The sequence below is a fragment of the Salvelinus alpinus genome, chromosome 23, assembly GCF_045679555.1.
Source record: "Salvelinus alpinus chromosome 23, SLU_Salpinus.1, whole genome shotgun sequence".
NCBI classification, from domain to species: domain Eukaryota; kingdom Metazoa; phylum Chordata; class Actinopteri; order Salmoniformes; family Salmonidae; genus Salvelinus; species Salvelinus alpinus.
This window is the reverse complement of record NC_092108.1, coordinates 17,683,680-17,701,128: the sequence shown is the minus strand read 5'-3', so window position 1 is coordinate 17,701,128 and position 17,449 is coordinate 17,683,680. Positions and strand designations below refer to the sequence as shown.

The window sequence follows — 17,449 nt, the reverse complement described above, 5'->3', positions numbered from 1 at the left end:
ACAAGTTTGGTTCATCCTTGGGAGAAATTTCCAAATGCCTGAAGGTATCTGTACAAACAATAGTGCGCAAGTATAAACACCATGGGACCACGCAGCCGTCATACTGCTCAGGAAGGCGACGCCTTCTGTCTCCTAGAGAGGAACGTACTTTGGTGCGAAAAGTGCAAATCAATCCCAGAACAGCAGCAAAGGACCTTGTGAAGATGCTGGAGGAAACAGGTACAAAAGTATCTATATCCACAGTAAAACGAGTCCTATGTCGACATATCCTGAAAGGCCCCTCAGCAAGGAAGAAGCCACTGTTCCAAAACTGCCATAAAAAGCCAGACTACGGTTTGCAACTGCACATGGGGACAAAGATCATACTTTTTGGAGAAATGTCCTCTGGTCTGATGAAACAAAAATAGAACTGTTTGGCCATAATGACCATCGTTAAGTTTGGAGGAAAAAGGGGGAGGCTTGCAAGCCGAAAAACACCATCCCAACCGTGAAGCACAGGGGTGGCAGCAGCATGTTGTGGGGGTGTTTTGCTGCAGGAGGGACTGGTGCACGTCAAAAAATAGATGGCATCATGAGGACTGAAAATTATGTGGATATATTGAAGCAACATCTCAAGACATCAGTCAAGAAGTTAAAGCTTGGTCGCAAATGGGTCTTCCAAATGGACAATGACCCCCATGCATACTTCCAAAGTTGTGGCAAATTGGCTTAAGGACAACAAAGTCAAGGTATTGGAGTGGCCATCACAAAGCCCTGACCTAAATCCCATAGAACATTTGTGTGCAGATCTGAAAAAGCGTGTGCGAGCAAGGAGGCCTACAAACCTGACTCAGTTACACCAGCTCTGTCAGGAGAAATGGGCCAAAATTCACCCAATTAATTGTGGGAAGTTTGTTGAAGGCCACCCGAAACATTTGACCCAAGTTAAACAATTTAAAGGCAATGCTACCAAATACTAACTGAGTGTATGTAAACGTCTGACCCACTGGGAATGTGATGAAAGAAATAAAAGCTGAAATAAATTATTCTCTCTACTATTATTCTGACATTTCACATTCTTAAAATAAAGTGGTGATCCTAACTGACCTAAAACAGGGAATCTTTACTGGGATTAAATGTCAGGAATTGTGAAAAACTGAGTTTAAATGTATTTGGCTAAGGTGTATGTAAACTTCTGACAACTGTATACCACACACACACACAGATACCACCCACATACACCCAGATGTTGTTTTTCTATTTCACCTTTATTTAACCAGGTAGGCCAGTTGAAGTTCTCATTTACAACTGCGACCTGGCCAAGATAAAGCAAAGCAGTGCGACACAAACACAGAGTTACACATAGAATAAACAAATGTACAGTCAATAACACAATAGAAAAAACATCTATATACAGTGTGTGCAAATGAGGTAAGATTAGGGAGGTAAGGCAATAAATAGGCTGTAGTGGCGAAGCAATTACAATTGATCAATTAACACTAGAGTGATAGATGTGCAGAAGATGAATATGCAAGTAGAGATACTGGGGTGCAAAGGAGAAAGAAAAAAAATATGGGGATGAGGTAGTTGGATGGGCTATTTACAGATTGGCTAAGTACAGGTGCAATGATCTGTGAGCTGCTCTGACAGCTGATGCTTAATGTTAGTGAGGGAGATATGGGTCTCCAGCTTCAGTGATTTTTGCAATTAGTTCCAGTCATTTGCAGCATAGAACTGGAAGGAAAGGCGGCCAAAGGTGGAATTGGCTTTGGGGGTGACCAGTGAAATATACCTGCTGGAGCACGTGCTACGGGTGGGTGCTGCTATGGTGACCAGTGAGCTGAGATAAGGCGGGGCTTTACCTAGCAAAGACTTATAGATACAGGTCGTAGTGGTGGGTAGTATATGGGGCTTTGGTGACAAAACGGATAGCACTGTGATAGACTGCATCCAATTTGCTGAGTAGAGCGTTGGAGGCTATTTTGTAAATGACGTCGCCGAAGTCAAGGATCAGTAGGATAGTCAGTTTTACGAGGGTATGTTTGGCAGCATGAGTGAAGGAGTCTTTGCTGCGAAATAGGAAGCCGATTCTAGATTTAATTTTGGATTGGAGATGCTTGATGTGAGTCTGGAAGGAGAGATTACAGCCTAACCAGACACTTAGGTATTTGTAGTTGTCCACATATTCTAAGTCAGAACCGTCCAGAGTAGTGATGCTGGACGTGCGGGCAGCGATCGGTTGAAGAGCATGCATTTAGTTTTACTTGCATTTAAGAGCAGTTGGAGGCCACGGAAGGAGAGTTGTATAGCACTGAAGCTCATCTGGAGGTTACTTAGCACAGTGTCCAATGAAGGGCCAGATGTATACAGAACTGTGTCGTCTGCGTAGAGGTGGATCAGAGACTCACCAGCAGCAAGAGCGACATCATTGAAATATACAGAGAAAAGAATCGGCCCGAGAATTGTAACCCTGTGGCACCCCTATAGAGACTGCCAGAGGTCCGGACAACAGGCCCTCCGATTTGACACACTGAACTCTGTCTGAGAAGTAGTTGGTGAACCAGGCGAGGCAATCATTTGAGAAACCAAGGTTGTTGAGTCTGCGGATAAGAATGTGGTGATTGACAGAGTCGAAAGCCTTGGCCAGGTCGATGAATACGGCTGCACAGTATTGTCTTTAATCAATGGCGGTTATGATATCATTTAGGACCTTGAGCGTGGGTGAGGTGCACTCATGACCAGCTCGGAAACCAGATTGCATAGTGGAGAAGGTACGGTGGAATTCGAAACTGTTGGTGATCTGTTTGTTAACTTGGCTTTCGACAACCTTAGAAAGACAGGGTAGGATAGATATAGGTCTGTAACAGTTTGGGTCGAGTGTCTCCCCCTTTGAAGAGGGGGATGACCGCGGCAGCTTTCCAATCTTTGGGGATCTCAGACGATATGAAAGAGAGGTTGAACAGGCTAGTAATAGGGGTTGCAACATTTGCGGCGGATAATTTTTGAAAAAGGGTCCAGATTGTCTAGCCCAGCTGATTTGTAGGGGTCCAGATTGTGCAACTTTCAGAACATCAGAACACCAGAAATGGGGAGGCTTGGGCAAGTTGCTGCGGGGGGTGCAGGGCTGTTGACCGGGTTAGGGGTAGCCAGGTGGAAAGCATGGCTAGCCGTAGAAAAATGCTTTTTTAAATTCTCAATTATAGTGGATTTATCGGTGGTGACAGTGTTTCCTAGCCTCAGTGCAGTGGGCAGCTGGGAGGAGGTGCTCTTATTCTCCATGGACTTTACTGTGTCCAGGAACTTTTTGGAGTTTGTGCTACAGGATTTACATTTATTTAAAAAAAAGCTAGCCTTTGCTTTCCCAACTGCTTGTGTATATTGGTTCTCAACTTCCCTGAAAAGTTGCATATCGCGCAGGCTTTTCGATACTAATGCGGTACGCCACAGGATGTTTTTGTGCTGGTCAAGGGCAGTCATTTCTGGAGTGAAACAAGGGCTATATCTGTTCCTGGTTCAATTTTTTTTAATGGGTTATGCTTATTTAAGATGGTGAGGAAAGCACTTTTAAAAGAATAACCAGGCATACTCTACTGACTGAATGAGGTCAATATCCTTCCAAGATACCCAGGCCAGGTCGATTAGAAAGACCTGCTCGCTGAAGTGTTTTGGGAGCGTTTGACAGTGATGAGGGGTGGTCGTTTGACCGCAGACCCATTACGGACACAGGCAATGAGGCAGTGATCGCTGAGATCCTGGTTGAAGACAGCAGAGGTGTATTTTATAGGGCAAGTTGGTCAGGATGATATCTATGAGGGTGCCCGTGTTTACGGATTTAGGGTTGTACCTGGTAGGTTCATTGATCATTTGTGTGAGATTGAGGGCATCTAGCTTAGAATGTAGGACGGCCGGGGTGTTAAGCATGTCCCAGTTTAGGTCACCTAACAGTACGAGCTCTGAAGATAGATGGGGGGACAATCAATTCACATATGGCTTCCAGGGCACAGCAGGTGGCTGAAGGTGGTCTATAACAAACGGCAGCGGTGAGAGACTTGTTTCTGGAAAGGTGGATTTTTAGAAGTAGAAGCTCGAAGTGTTTGGGCACAGACCTGGATAGATTGACAGAACTCTGCAGGCTAACTCCACCCCTTTGGCAGTTCTATCTTGTCGGGAAATGTTATAGTTAGGGATGGAAATCTCAGGATTTTTTTGGTGGCTTTGCTAAGCCAGGATTCAGACACGGCTAGGACATTTGGGCTGGCAGAGTGTTACAGCAGTGAATAAAACAAACTTAGGGAGGAGGCTTCTAATGTTAACATGCATGAAACTAAGGCTTTTACGGTTACATTCAACAAATGAGAGCACCTGGGGAATGGGAGTGGAGCTAGGCGCTGCAGGGCCTGGATTAACCTCTACATCACCAGAGGAACAGAGGAGGAGTAGGATAAGGGTACGGCTAAAGGCCATAAGAACTGATCGTCTAGTGCGTTCGGAACAGAGAGTGAAAGGAGCAGGTTTCTGGGAGCAGAAGAATAGATTCAAGGCATAATGTACAGACAAGGGTATGGTTGGATGTGAATACAGTGGAGGTAAACCTAGGCATTGAGTGACGAAAGAGGTTTTGTCTCTAGAGACACCATTTAAACCAGGTGAGGTTACCGCATGTGTGGGAGGTGGAACAAAAGGGCTAGCTAAGGCATATTGAGCAGGGCTGGAGGCTCTACAGTGAAATAAGACAATAATCACTAACCAAAACATCAATGGACCAGGCATACTGACAGGGACAGGCATGCGTAGCCGAGTGATCATAGGGACCAGTGAGTAGCTAGGCGAAAAGACACGGAGATTCAGACAGCTAGCGGGCCGGGGCTAGCAGAAGGGCCCTAGGGGGACGTCGCGACGGAAGAGTCTGTTGTAGCCCCCTCGGACGATTACGTTGGCAGACCAGTCGTGATGGATTGGCAGGGCTCCATGTAGGCAGTAAAAGGAGTCCAGGCCAATTAGCAAAATAGGTATTGTAGCCCAAGAAGTTGGCTGATGGACCTCTTCAGCAAACAGTCCGATATGCTCAAGACAGCTAGCGGCCGTGGCTAGCGGATGGGCCTTCAGGGGACGTCATGACGGAGGGGCCTGTTGAAACCCCCTAGGGCGGATTACGTCGGTTAACCAGTCGTGATGTATCGGCGGGGCTCCGTGTCGGCAGTAAAAGGGGTCCAGGCCAATTAGCAAAATAGGTATTGTAACCCAAGGAGTGGCTGATGGACCTCTTCAGCTAGCCGGGAGATAGGCCTAGCACGAGGCTAGTTCCCGGCTAACTTGTGCTTTCTTCGGGACAGAGACGTTAGCCAGGAGTAGCCACTCGGATAGCAGCTAGCTAGCTGTGCTGATCCAGGCGAAAAGGTTCAGAGCCTGCGGTAGGAATCCGGAGATATGGAGATTTGGTGGAGAAAAAGCAGTCCGGTATGCTCTGGGTTGAATCGCGCTGTGCAGACTGGCAGGAGTTGACCGGGCTAAGGTTAGCTGATGACCGCTAGCAGTGGCTACTAGCTAGTAGCTAGTTAGCTGGCTAGCTTCTGTTGGGGGTTCCGCTTTGTGTTAATAGACAGTCCCGCAGGCATCGGCTGTGTAGCCGAGTGATCATAGGGTCCAATGAGCAGCACTTGATGAAACAGGGAACAGTTCTGTAGTCGATTACTACGTTGAGCGAGCGCGAGACACGGCATTCAGGGAGCTAGCAGGCCAGGCCTAGCAGATGGATCATCACCAAACATCCACGACGCAGAGGCCAGTTGAGAGCACATCGGCCTAGTTACGTCAGCAGACCAGCAGACCAGTCGTGATGGACTGGCGGGGCTCCATGCCGACAAAGGGTCCAGGCCAATTGGCAAGAGAAGTGTTGTAGTCGGTGTACTTCGTTTGCTAGCCGGGAGATGAGCCTAGCTTGGGGCTAATTGGTGCATGATTCTGGACAAGGGCGTTAGCCACAATAGCTCCTCGGTAGCAACTAGCTAGCTGCGAAGATCCGGTGTAATGGTCCAGAGCTTGCGGCAGGAATCCGGTGATGTAGTGGAAAAAGCAGTCCCATATGCTCAGAGCTGGTATCGCGCTGTGCAGACTGGCAGGTATTATCCGGGCTATCCAGGCTAAAGCGGCAGGAGTCCGAGCTAAAGGTAAGACCGCTAGCAGAGGCTAACAATGACTAAATAGCTAGTAACTAATTAGCTGGCTAGCCTCTGATGGAGGTTCCAGTTATAAGGTTTAAAAAAAATTGCTGATCCGTACCGCATTGGGTGAGGCGGGTTGCAGGAATGAATATTTATTTCGAAAATGGGAAAAAGAGATTGAAATGTATACAAAAAACTCTGAAAAAGACAATATTTACATGGGACGAAAATAAAACACGTCTTACTGCTGCACCATCTTGGATTCTTGCCACCCACATACACACACACACAGATACCACCCACATAAACACAGATACCACCCACATACTGTACACACAGATGTAACCCACATAACAACACAGATACCACCCACATAACACAGATTATCAGCAGCAGATGAGCAGCCACAGCGGAACAAAGTCCCTCTAAAAAGTAGGCGACAAAACTCAAATAAAACTAACAAAATGCAGAGATCCTCTTTTATTCCTGAGTGTGGCTGTCCCATTTAAACCCCCTCTGTTGTCTCTATGCTCCTCCTCTGTCTCGCCCTCGCTTCCTCTCTTTTGATGTCTTCATCAACCTCCAGCATGACCCTGCTCTTTTTTTAATGTATTTGAAAAACAATTGGATATATTTTTTCATTAGGGGGTAGATCAGCTTTAATATAGCATATATGTGTGTGTGTGTGTGTGTGTATGTATGTGTATATATAGTATATATACAGTGGGGAGAACAAGTATTTGATACACTGCCGATTTTGCAGGTTTTCCTACTTACAAAGCATGTAGAGGTCTGTAATTTTTATCATAGGTACACTTCAACTGTGAGAGACGGAATCTAAAACAAAAATCCAGAAAATCACATTGTATGATTTTTAAGTAATTCATTTGCATTTTATTGCATGACATAAGTATTTGATCACCTACCAACCAGTAAGAATTCCAGCTCTCACAGACCTGTTAGTTTTTCTTTAAGAAGCCCTCCTGTTCTCCACTCATTACCTGTATTAACTGCACCTGTTTGAACTCGTTACCTGTATAAAAGACACCTGTCCACACACTCAATCAAACAGACTCCAACCTCTCCACAATGGCCAAGACCAGAGAGCTGTGTAAGGACATCAAGGATAAAATTGTAGACCTGCACAAGGCTGGGATGGGCTACAGGACAATAGGCAAGCAGCTTGGTGAGAAGGCAACAACTGTTGGCGCAATTATTAGAAAATAGAAGAAAATAGAAGAAGTTCAAGATGATGGTCAATCACCCTCGGTCTGGGGCTCCATGCAAGATCTCACCTCGTGGGGCATCAATGATCATGAGGAAGGTGAGGGATCAGCCCAGAACTACACGGCAGGACCTGGTCAATGACCTGAAGAGAGCTGGGACCACAGTCTCAAAGAAAACCATTAGTAACACACTACGCCGTCATGGATTAAAATCCTGCAGCGCACACAAGGTCCCCCTGCTCAAGCAGGCGCATGTCCAGGCCCGTCTGAAGTTTGCCAATGACCATCTGGATGATCCAGAGGAGGAATGGGAGAAGGTCATGTGGTCTGATGATTCAAAAATAGAGCTTTTTGGTCTAAACTCCACTCGCCGTGTTTGGAGGAAGAAGAAGGATGAGTACAACCCCAAGAACACCATCCCAACCGTGAAGCATGGAGGTGGAAACATCATTCTTTGGGGATGCTTTTCTGCAAAGGGGACAGGACGACTGCACCGTATTGAGGGGAGGATGGATGGGGCCATGTATTGCGAGATCTTAGCCAACAACCTCCTTCCCTCAGTAAGAGCATTGATGATGGGTCGTGGCTGGGTCTTCCAGCATGACAACGACCCGAAACACACAGCCAGGGCAACTAAGGAGTGGCTCCGTAAGAAGTATCTCAAGGTCCTGGAGTGGCCTAGCCAGTCTCCAGACCTGAACCCAATAGAAAATCTTTGGAGGGAGCTGAACGTCCGTATTGCCCAGCGACAGCCCCGAAACCTGAAGGATCTGGAGAAGGTCTGTATGGAGGAGTGGGCCAAAATCCCTGCTGCAGTGTGTGCAAACCTGGTCAAGAACTACAGGAAACGTATGATCTCTGTAATTGCAAACAAAGGATTCAGTACCAAATATTAAGTTCTGCTTTTCTGATGTATCAAATACTTATGTCATGCAATAAAATGCTAATTAATTACTTAAAAATCATACAATGTGATTTTCTGGATTTTTGTTTTAGATTCCGTCTCTCACAGTTGAAGTGTACCTATGATAAAAATGACAGACCTCTACATGCTTTGTAAGTAGGAAAACCTGCAAAATCGGCAGTGTATCAAATACTTGTTCTCCCCACTGTATATATATATATATATATATATATATATATATATATATATATATATATATATATATATATAATTTGCCCCAAAAATATATGGGGAATTGGAGTAATACAGACCACTACATTGATGGAAGCTGTGGTTAAGTAAGAAGAATGCCCCTCTCCCCACCAGTGTGATTACGACCTCTGAGGGTTTAGAGCTTGAGGTAGTCACCTCATACAAGTACTTAGGAGTATGGCTAGAGGTACACTGTCCTTCTCTCAGCACATATCAAAACTGCAGGCTAAAGTTAAATCTAGACTTGATTTCCTCTATCGTAATCACTCCTCTTTCACCCCAGCTGCCAAACTAACCCTGATTCAGATGACCATCCTACCCATGCTAGATTACGTAGATGTAATTTATAGATCGGCAGGTAAGGGTGCTCTCGAGCGGCTCGATGTTCTTTACCATTTGGCCATCAGATTTGCCACCAATGCTCCTTATAGGACACATCACTGCACTCTATACTCTTCTGTAAACTGGTCATCTCTGTATACCCATCGCAAGGCCCACTGGTTGATGCTTATTTATAAAACCCTCTTAGGCCTCACTCCCCCCTCTCTGAGATATCTACTGCAGTCCTAATTCTCCACATACAACACCCGTTCTGCCAGTCACATTCTGTTTAAGGTCTCCAAAGCACACACATCCCTGGGTCGCTCCTCTTTTCAGTTCGCTGCAGCTAGCGACTGGAACGAGCTGCAACAAACACTCAAACTGGACATTTTTATCTCAATCTCTTCATTCAAAGACTCCATCATGGACACTCTTACTGACAGTTGTGGCTGCTTTGTATGATGTATTGTTGTCTCTACCTTCTTGATCTTTGTGCTGTGGACTTTGCCCAATAATGTTTATACCATGTTTTTGTGCTGCTACCATGTTGTTTTCTACCATGTTGTTGGCATGTTGTGTTGCTACCATGCTGTGTTGTCATGTGTTGCTGCCTTGTTATGTTGTTGTCTTAGGTATCTCTTTATGAAGTGTTGTGTCTCTCTTGTTGTGATGTGTGTTTTGTCCTATATTTATATTGTATTCTTTTTTTAAATCCCAGGCCGCTGTCCCCGCAGGAGGCCTTTTGGCAGGCCGTCATTGTAAATAATAATTTGTTCTTGCCTAGTTAAATAAAAGGTTAAATAAAAAATAAAATACAAATACAAATATATGTCAACGGTGAAGAGGCGACTCCGGGACGCTGGCCTTCTGGGCAGAGTTGCAAAGAACAAGCCATATCTCAGACTGGCCAATAAAAAGAAAAGATTAAGATCGGCAAAAGAACACAGACACTGGACAGTGGAACTCTGCCTAGAAGGCCAGCATCCTGGAGATGCCTCTTCACTGTTGACGTTGAGACTGGTGTTTTGGGGGTACTATTCAATGAAGCTGCCAGTTTAGGACTTGTGAGGCGTCTGTTTCTCAAACTAGACACTCTAATGTACTTTTCCTCTTGCTCCGTTGTGCACCGGGGCCTCCCACTCCTCTTTCTATTCTGGTTAGGGCCAGTTTGCGCTGTCCTGTGAAGGGATTAGTACACAGCGTTGTACGAGATCTTCAGTTTCTTGGCAGTTTCTCGCATGGAATAGCCTTCATTTCTCAGAACAAGAATAGACTGACTAGTTTCAGAAGAAAGTTATTTGTTTCTGGCCATTATGAGCCTGTAATCGAACCCACAAATGCTGATGCTCCAGACACTCAACTAGTCTAAAGAAGGCCAGTTTTACTGCTTCTTTAATCAGAACAACAGTTTTCAGCTGTGCTAACATAATTGCAAAAGGGTTTTCTAATTCAAATAGCCTTTTAAAATGATAAACTTGGATTAGCTAACACAATGTGCCATTGAAACACAGGAGTGATAGTTGCTGATAATGGGCCTCTGTACGCTTATGTAGATATTCTGTTAGAAATCAGCCATTTCCAGCTACAATAGTAATTTACAACATTAACAATATCTACAGTGTATTTCTGATCAATTTGATGTTATTTTAGTGGACAAAAAATGTGCTTTCATTTAAAAACAAGGAGATTTCTAAGTGACCCCAAACTTTTGAACGGTAGTATATACAGTATATACGTTTTACGGACACAGTATGTTTTACATTAGTTTTCTTGTTGTATGGACAGTACCAAAACAAATTATCTAATGATTCTGTCTCTTTGCAGCAAAATCTGCAGAGATGGATAGGCTTTATCCCCCATTTATACTGTATAACATTCTATTGGTTGCAAGAATTTTGTATAATAATTTACATTGAAAACTTCTAAGTTTTGAATCCGGCATAGTTTTGAGTATCAGTTCATACATAAACCATGGAATCGGTACGTCGAAAATCTCTTCCCAACTATTTTGCAATCTATATGGCACAGCTGTCCATTTTTTGGTCCTTAAATGAAACTGGTATACTTTTTGATTTATCACAATTTTCTTTAACCAATTATAGTCTTTAATGCCGACAGACTAGTTCCCTACTTCAATTTTTTTGCGGCAATGTTGCAATTTTGGGTAGAGCAGACATGACCCTGCTCTTAATGGGGGGGGGGGGTGAACATGGAAGAGGTTCAGGGTTACCGCCCTCCCCTAATCTTTATCCCCCACCTGTGTACCTCCCCTGCACCCCCTCTAACACTGCGACACAGCAACAATTGGGAGGCTGGGCTGTCATTAATGACTTAATCCACCAATGGCCTTCTCATAGAACTCCTCCCTCATTCACAAACGAATCCCTTCCTTCTCTCCTCCCGCCTTAGCGAGCCCACATTGAAGATTAATGCCTCCCCCCTTCCCACTATCCAACTTGTATCCATCCAATGGCAGGCGAGGCTGTGAGAGAGGGCCACCTTTTGATTTCTTCCACGGGGGGGGGGGGGGGGGGTATTCTTTCTTCATAGCTCTCTATAGAGCTATAAAGTATTCTTCTCATTCACTGCCTCGTTCTTTCCCTGTTTCTCTATGTCCCTGTTGGTCACTAGTCCACTAATTCAGTGGTTCCTAAACTTTTTTGGTTACTGTACCACCAAATGAATGTTGCTCTGCCTGGAGTACCCCTGAAGTACCCCCTCATGTGCATTTTACCAGTAGGCCTATGGCCTCATGAGTTTTCTCTAGTGGGGCGGCAGGTAGCCTAGTGGTTCGAGTGTTGGGCTAGTAACCGAAAGGTTGCAAGATAGAATCCCTGAGCTGACAAGGTAAAAAATCTGCCGTTCTGCCCCTGAACAAGGCAGTTAACCCACAGTTCCTAGGCCGTCATTGAAAATAAGAATTTGTTCATAACTGACCTGCCTAGTTAAATAAAGGTAATTTTTTTTTTTTTTTAAAAGGACCCTCTGTGGATAGGCCAAGTACCCCCAGGTGTCCTAGTAGCTCTGGTTGGGTACCACTGCGCTAAGTGACATGATGGAAATGCTAAGATGTAATATTCAGTCCAGTAGGTCATTAAGTCTGACAGTACTTTGGCACCACTAGAGTACTCTAGTCCCGAGTGGGCTGTCTTGATTTAATAGAGCGGGGAGAAAGGATATACTGTTAAAAATAGCCGGTCCTTAACTTCAGATCAAAGATGACCAAAGTCAAGGGTTTAGTTCAATCTTGTTAAAGAAAACTGCTTTCAGATGTCATTAACTCTACTATGGAGAAAGAGAGAGAGGTATGAATGGAGAGAGAGAGGCACAGAGAGGAAGAGAGTGGGAGAGAGAGAACCTGGTGTCTGTCACATACAGAACAATTTGACAGGTACCCCTTTCTCTACTATCAGTCACACACACACACACACACACCCTCCGCTGGGTCCGCAGGCCTCTAAAAGTTATAGCTGCCATCATTATGGCCATCATAAATAATGTTGTCAGAATAGTCACACAGCTGTATATCACTCCCTACTGAAGCATTGAGCCGTGTGTTTAATAGAGAGAGAAATGGCGTGCTATAAAACTGTCTTCAGAACGTCTGTTCCCGACAGTCTCTCCTATTTCCATTTCTCTTCCAGAGCTCAGAGCCGATGACTTAACTTTAGCTCAGTCAACTAAGTGCATACGCTCAGAGTTCGATACAATTTCAAATAAAATGTGGTAATTAAATTGAAATATATGTAAATCAAATGCCTTACCCTGACAGGCTCCACCTTTCTCCTCGTATCCCGGGTTACAGACACACCCACCAATGGGAACCAGCCATTCCCCATCTGCGCCACAATACATCTTAGGCTCCTCCCTTTCCTCTGACTGGTTCACACACGACCCCCTGACCTCCACTAATGAGGAAGTGTCAGCTCCAGTGTTAGTATCTGGGAAGGTTGCCAGGTTACGGATGCTGAGGGGGCAGGTCTTGTAGAAAACACGAACGGAGATCAGAGCGATGCAGGCGCCAACATCCTGGAACGCCAGGTAGAAACCCTTCCGGGTTGTGACCTTTACATTACGCACCTCCGTGTTTAGCTTCATGATGCGATCCCCGATGTCCACCTGATCATAACAATAATACTATAATTAATAATTATCAATAGCCATTGCAACACAATGTTACCTCATGGTAATTTTTACACTGAAAAAACAACATCAAACCAACATACCGTCAGATCTGAAACTTTGACAGAGAGACTAATAACGAAGCAAGAGTCCTAACCTGAGTGAAGCTCTCGTCGGCTGCCACTGTGTCGATCTTGAGGAAGTTGCTCTCTCTGATGTAGTGCTCTCTGTCATTGTTAGACTCAAAGTAGTAGAGGTTGAAGGTCTCCTTGCAGGTGCCAGTGACTCCAGGCAGGCTGTTACAGTCCCGGAGGGTGAACTTGATCTCGACATAGATGCGCTGCGCACCAGACCGAGGGATCCAGTCAGTTCTAAGCCAGTTGCTCTGGCTGGGTTCCATCACGTTACACACCTGGTACGTTCTGATGGGGATGTTCTTCTCATCCATGATGCTCACCTCCTCCCACTGGCAACACACACACAAACATTCCGATTATTAGACCCCTTTTTCCCCCCAATTTCGTAGTACCCAATTGGTAGTTACAGTTTTGTCTCATCGCTGCACCTCCCGTACGGACTCGGGAGAGTTGAAGGTCGAGAGCCATGCGTCCTCTGAAACACAACCCAGCCAAGCCGCACTGCTTCTTGACACACTGCTCACTTAACCCAAAAGCCAGCCACACCAATGTGTCAGAGGAAACACCTTACAACTGGTGACCGTGTCAGCGTGCATTGCGTCCGGCCCACCAAAGTAGTCACTAGAGCGCGATGGGACAAGGACATCCCTGCCGACCAAACCCTCCCTTAACCCAGACAACGCTGGGCCAATTGTGCAACGTCCCATGGGTCTCCTGGTTGCCGCCGGCTGCGACAGAGCCTGGACTCGAACCAGGATCTCCAGTGGCACAGCTAACAACTGTGATGCAGTGCCTTAGACCACTGCGCCACTCGGGAGGCCCCAACATCATTTAGAATCATTAATCAGCTTCAGTGACTACAAAACCTTCCATGCTTTTATCTTGGATAGTTTATCAAGGATGTTGTATGGAGCTGTATGGTGAACTCTTCTAACTATGTGTAATTGGCATCTTATTACCATGTAATAATAATAATAATGTGTCTTCACCCTGCTGGTGAGAGCTTTAGATGTAGCAAGCCAGAGAGTGTATAGAGGTGTTCAATAGGATCTGATCAAAAAGCTGTAAACTGGCCCCGACTGTGATGTGAAGGCGGGAGTGTGTGTCTGTGTGTGTGTGGAGGGGTAGGGGTAGGAGGGGGGGTTCTGGCAATCAAAGGGCTCAGTGCATGGGGACCAGGACCTTGTCAATCAAGCAGTTCAGTAAAATAAAATGAACCAAGGGAGACTGGAAAGGAGTCTGGAGAGAAGTCAAGTTCACCAATAACTTAAACCAACAAAGAGGATTTACAGGGAGAGTGAGAGAGAAAAAAAGAGAGAGAAAGAGAGTGTTAGAGAGAGAGAGTTGGAGGGTGCAGTAGAATGCAGTCCATCTTCACATTGTCACTGAAGTAGTCATTGTTAGATTACAGGCAACATCCGCATCGAGCTAAAGGCTAGAGCTGCCGCTTTCAAGGAGCGGGAGACTAATCCAGACGCTTACAAGAAATCCCGCTATATCCTCAGACGAACCATCAAACAAGCAAAGCGTCAATACAGGATTAAGATTGAATCCTACTACACCGGCTCCGACACTTGTGGGATGTGGCAGGGCTTGAAAACTATTACGGACTACAAAGGGAAACCCAGACGCGAGCCTTCCAGATGAGCTAAATGCCTTTGATGCTCGCTGCGAGGCAAGCAACACTGAAGCATGCACGAGAGCACCAGCTGTTCTGGATGACTGTGTGATAATGCTCTCGGTAGCCGATGTGAACAAACAGGTCAACATTCACAAAGCCGCTGGGCCATACGGATTACCAGGACGTGTACTCAAAGCATGCGCGGACCATCTGTCAAGTGTCTTCACTGACATTTTCAACCTCTCCCTGACCTAGTCTGTAATACATACATGTTTCAAGCAGACCACCATAGTCCCTGTGCCCAAGAAAGTGAAGGTAATCTGCCTAAATTATTACCGCCCCGTGGCACTCACGTCGGTAGCCAAGAAGTGCTTTGAAAGGCTGGTCATGGCTCACATCAACAGCATCCTCCCTGACACCCTAGACTTACTCCATTTTGCATTCAGCCACAACAGATCCACAGATGACGCAATCTCAATCGCACTCCACATTGCCCTTTCTCATCTGGACAAAAGGAACACCTATGTGAGAATGCTGTTCATTGACTTCAGCTCAGCGTTCAACACCATAGTGCCCACAAAGCTCATCACTAAGCTAAGGACTCTGGGACTAAAAACCTCCCGCTGCAACTGGATCCTGGACTTCCTGATGGGCCGCCCCCAGGTGGTAAGAGTAGGCAACAACATGTCTGCCATGCTGATCCTTAACACTGGGGCCCCACATGGGTGTGTACTTAGTCCCCTCCTGTATTCCCTGTTCACCTACGACTGCATGGCCAAACACGACTCCAACACCATCATTAAGTTTGCTGATGACACAACAGTGATCACCGACAATGATTAAACGGCCTATTTCGAGGAGGTCAGAGAACTGGCAGTGTAGTGCCAGGACAACAACCTCTCCCTCAATGTGAGCAAGACAAAGGAGCTGATCGTGGACTACAGGACAGCTTACAATTCATAAAAATCGCCACCGGACAATTTACATTGACCCCCCCCTCTTGTACACTGCTGCTACTCGCTGTTTGTTTGTTACCTATGCATAGTCACTTTGCCCCCACCTACATGTACAGATTACCTCAACTAGCCTGTACCCCTGCACAATGACTCAGTACCGGTGCCCTCTGTATATAGCCTCGTTATTGTTATTCTTATTGTGTTACTCTATATTATTACTTTTTATTTTAGCCTACTTGGTAAATATTTTCTTCTTCTTGAACTGCACTGTTGGTTAAGGGCTTGTAAGTAAGCATTTCACGGTAAAGTCTACACTTGTTGTATTCGGCGCATGTGGCAAATAAAGTGATTTGATTTGAAGTAGGTTAGTCTTCACTCACCCCTCCTTCTGTGGGATTGGCTGCCCATTTCAGCTCCCCGGGAACTGTCCTTGTGTCCAGTAATGTCACTGAAACACACAGTTACAGAGATAAGGAAAGTGATTTCCTATTCCCAGTCTCAATACATGGAAATTAGTCAATTTTCTGCTACTCTTGGGCTCAATAAGAGCCCATACATTTTCATACAGCATTAATTGCAATAAGATAAATCATAAGAGCATAAGACAAAATGCATAAAAATACTATCTTAAATTTACTGGAACGAATGTAGATTTTGGGCTACACGTTAAACATATCTTGTAGCTAGTAACTCATGACCCTGGGTTAGGATAGAAAAAAACGTAAAACATAGGCAGTAGGGTAGGCCTAGGTCACAAAACGCTGATGAAAACCGTACTGTCTGACGTTTCATTTGTGCCCCTGTTCAAACTACTGTAGGCTGAAAAAGCTACGGCCTGTATGAAATTGAAATTGAGCAAAAACAAAACTGTAAGACTGAACCTGATAAAGAAAAATAGTGGTAAGGCTAAATCATTTTTGAGATGATAATTTTAGGATTGTTATACAATTGTTGGATTAAAGTAAAATTAAAGAGGAAAAACGGCGCTTTCCAGTCAGCAGCAGGTTGGACAGATAAGGGACATTCCCCATTGGATATCTATCGGAGCGGATCCAACAGAACGCAGGTTGGACAGATAAGGGACATTCCTCATTGGATATCTATCGGAGCGGATCCAACAAAACGCAGGTTGGACAGATAAGGGACATTCCTCATTGGATATCTATCGGAGCGGATCCAACAGAACGCAGGTTGGACAGATAAGGGACATTCCTCATTGGATATCTATCGGAGCGGATCCAACAGAACGCAGGTTGGTACTTGCTGAACCAACCGATGTGCAAACTACTCCAAATATGTAAACACGTTAAAATGTTATTATTACCAAATAACAAGATCTATCAATTTCCAGTAGTGGAAAAGAAGGGACCGAAACGGACCCTCAATGAAGACACGGCAAGTAGCCTAACCAAATACTGCGGATAACCGTAACGTTACCCTCCCTAAATCCCCAAAAAATACTCAAAAAACACTCCACTCCTTACCTTCGTTCGGTGGATATACTCGAGCGGTTGAAACAACTGCAAACATCCATATAAACGCACAAGTCGTTCTGCAGAAACTCGCAGCCATTTGCGCTGTATGGAAGTGTCTCAGTTTAGCTCCGCTCACGGACTGTAGTTGCTTCGTCCCAGTGGGAGAATGAATGAGTTACAGCCTACTCCGCGCGAGGCGAACGCTGGTGGCACAGTACGGTCTCACGCTCCTCTGACGCATGTTGTAGGTCTCTTCTCTTCTGTGCTCTCTTGCTGGCACAGCAGGCCATTTTAT

At 45.3% G+C, this 17,449-nt stretch overlaps 1 protein-coding gene across 3 annotated transcripts in view; it reads right to left on the bottom strand.

The window, feature by feature from the left end:
• The window catches only part of LOC139550379 (ephrin type-A receptor 4-like), an 81,145-nt gene extending 63,696 nt beyond the window's left edge, over window positions 1–17,449 (bottom strand). Inside the window, exons 1-4 of one of the 3 annotated variants that reach the window (XM_071361245.1) lie at window positions 17,164–17,449; window positions 16,060–16,127; window positions 13,123–13,431; window positions 12,608–12,962 (exon numbers count right to left, since the gene is read on the bottom strand). In XM_071361245.1, the coding sequence (XP_071217346.1) occupies window positions 12,608–12,962; window positions 13,123–13,431; window positions 16,060–16,127; window positions 17,164–17,251 (820 nt within the window). In that variant the 5' untranslated portion in view covers window positions 17,252–17,449. The remainder of the gene's footprint in view (window positions 1–12,607; window positions 12,963–13,122; window positions 13,432–16,059; window positions 16,128–17,163) is intronic. The other 2 variants (XM_071361244.1, XM_071361242.1) reach the window with 2 other exon arrangements.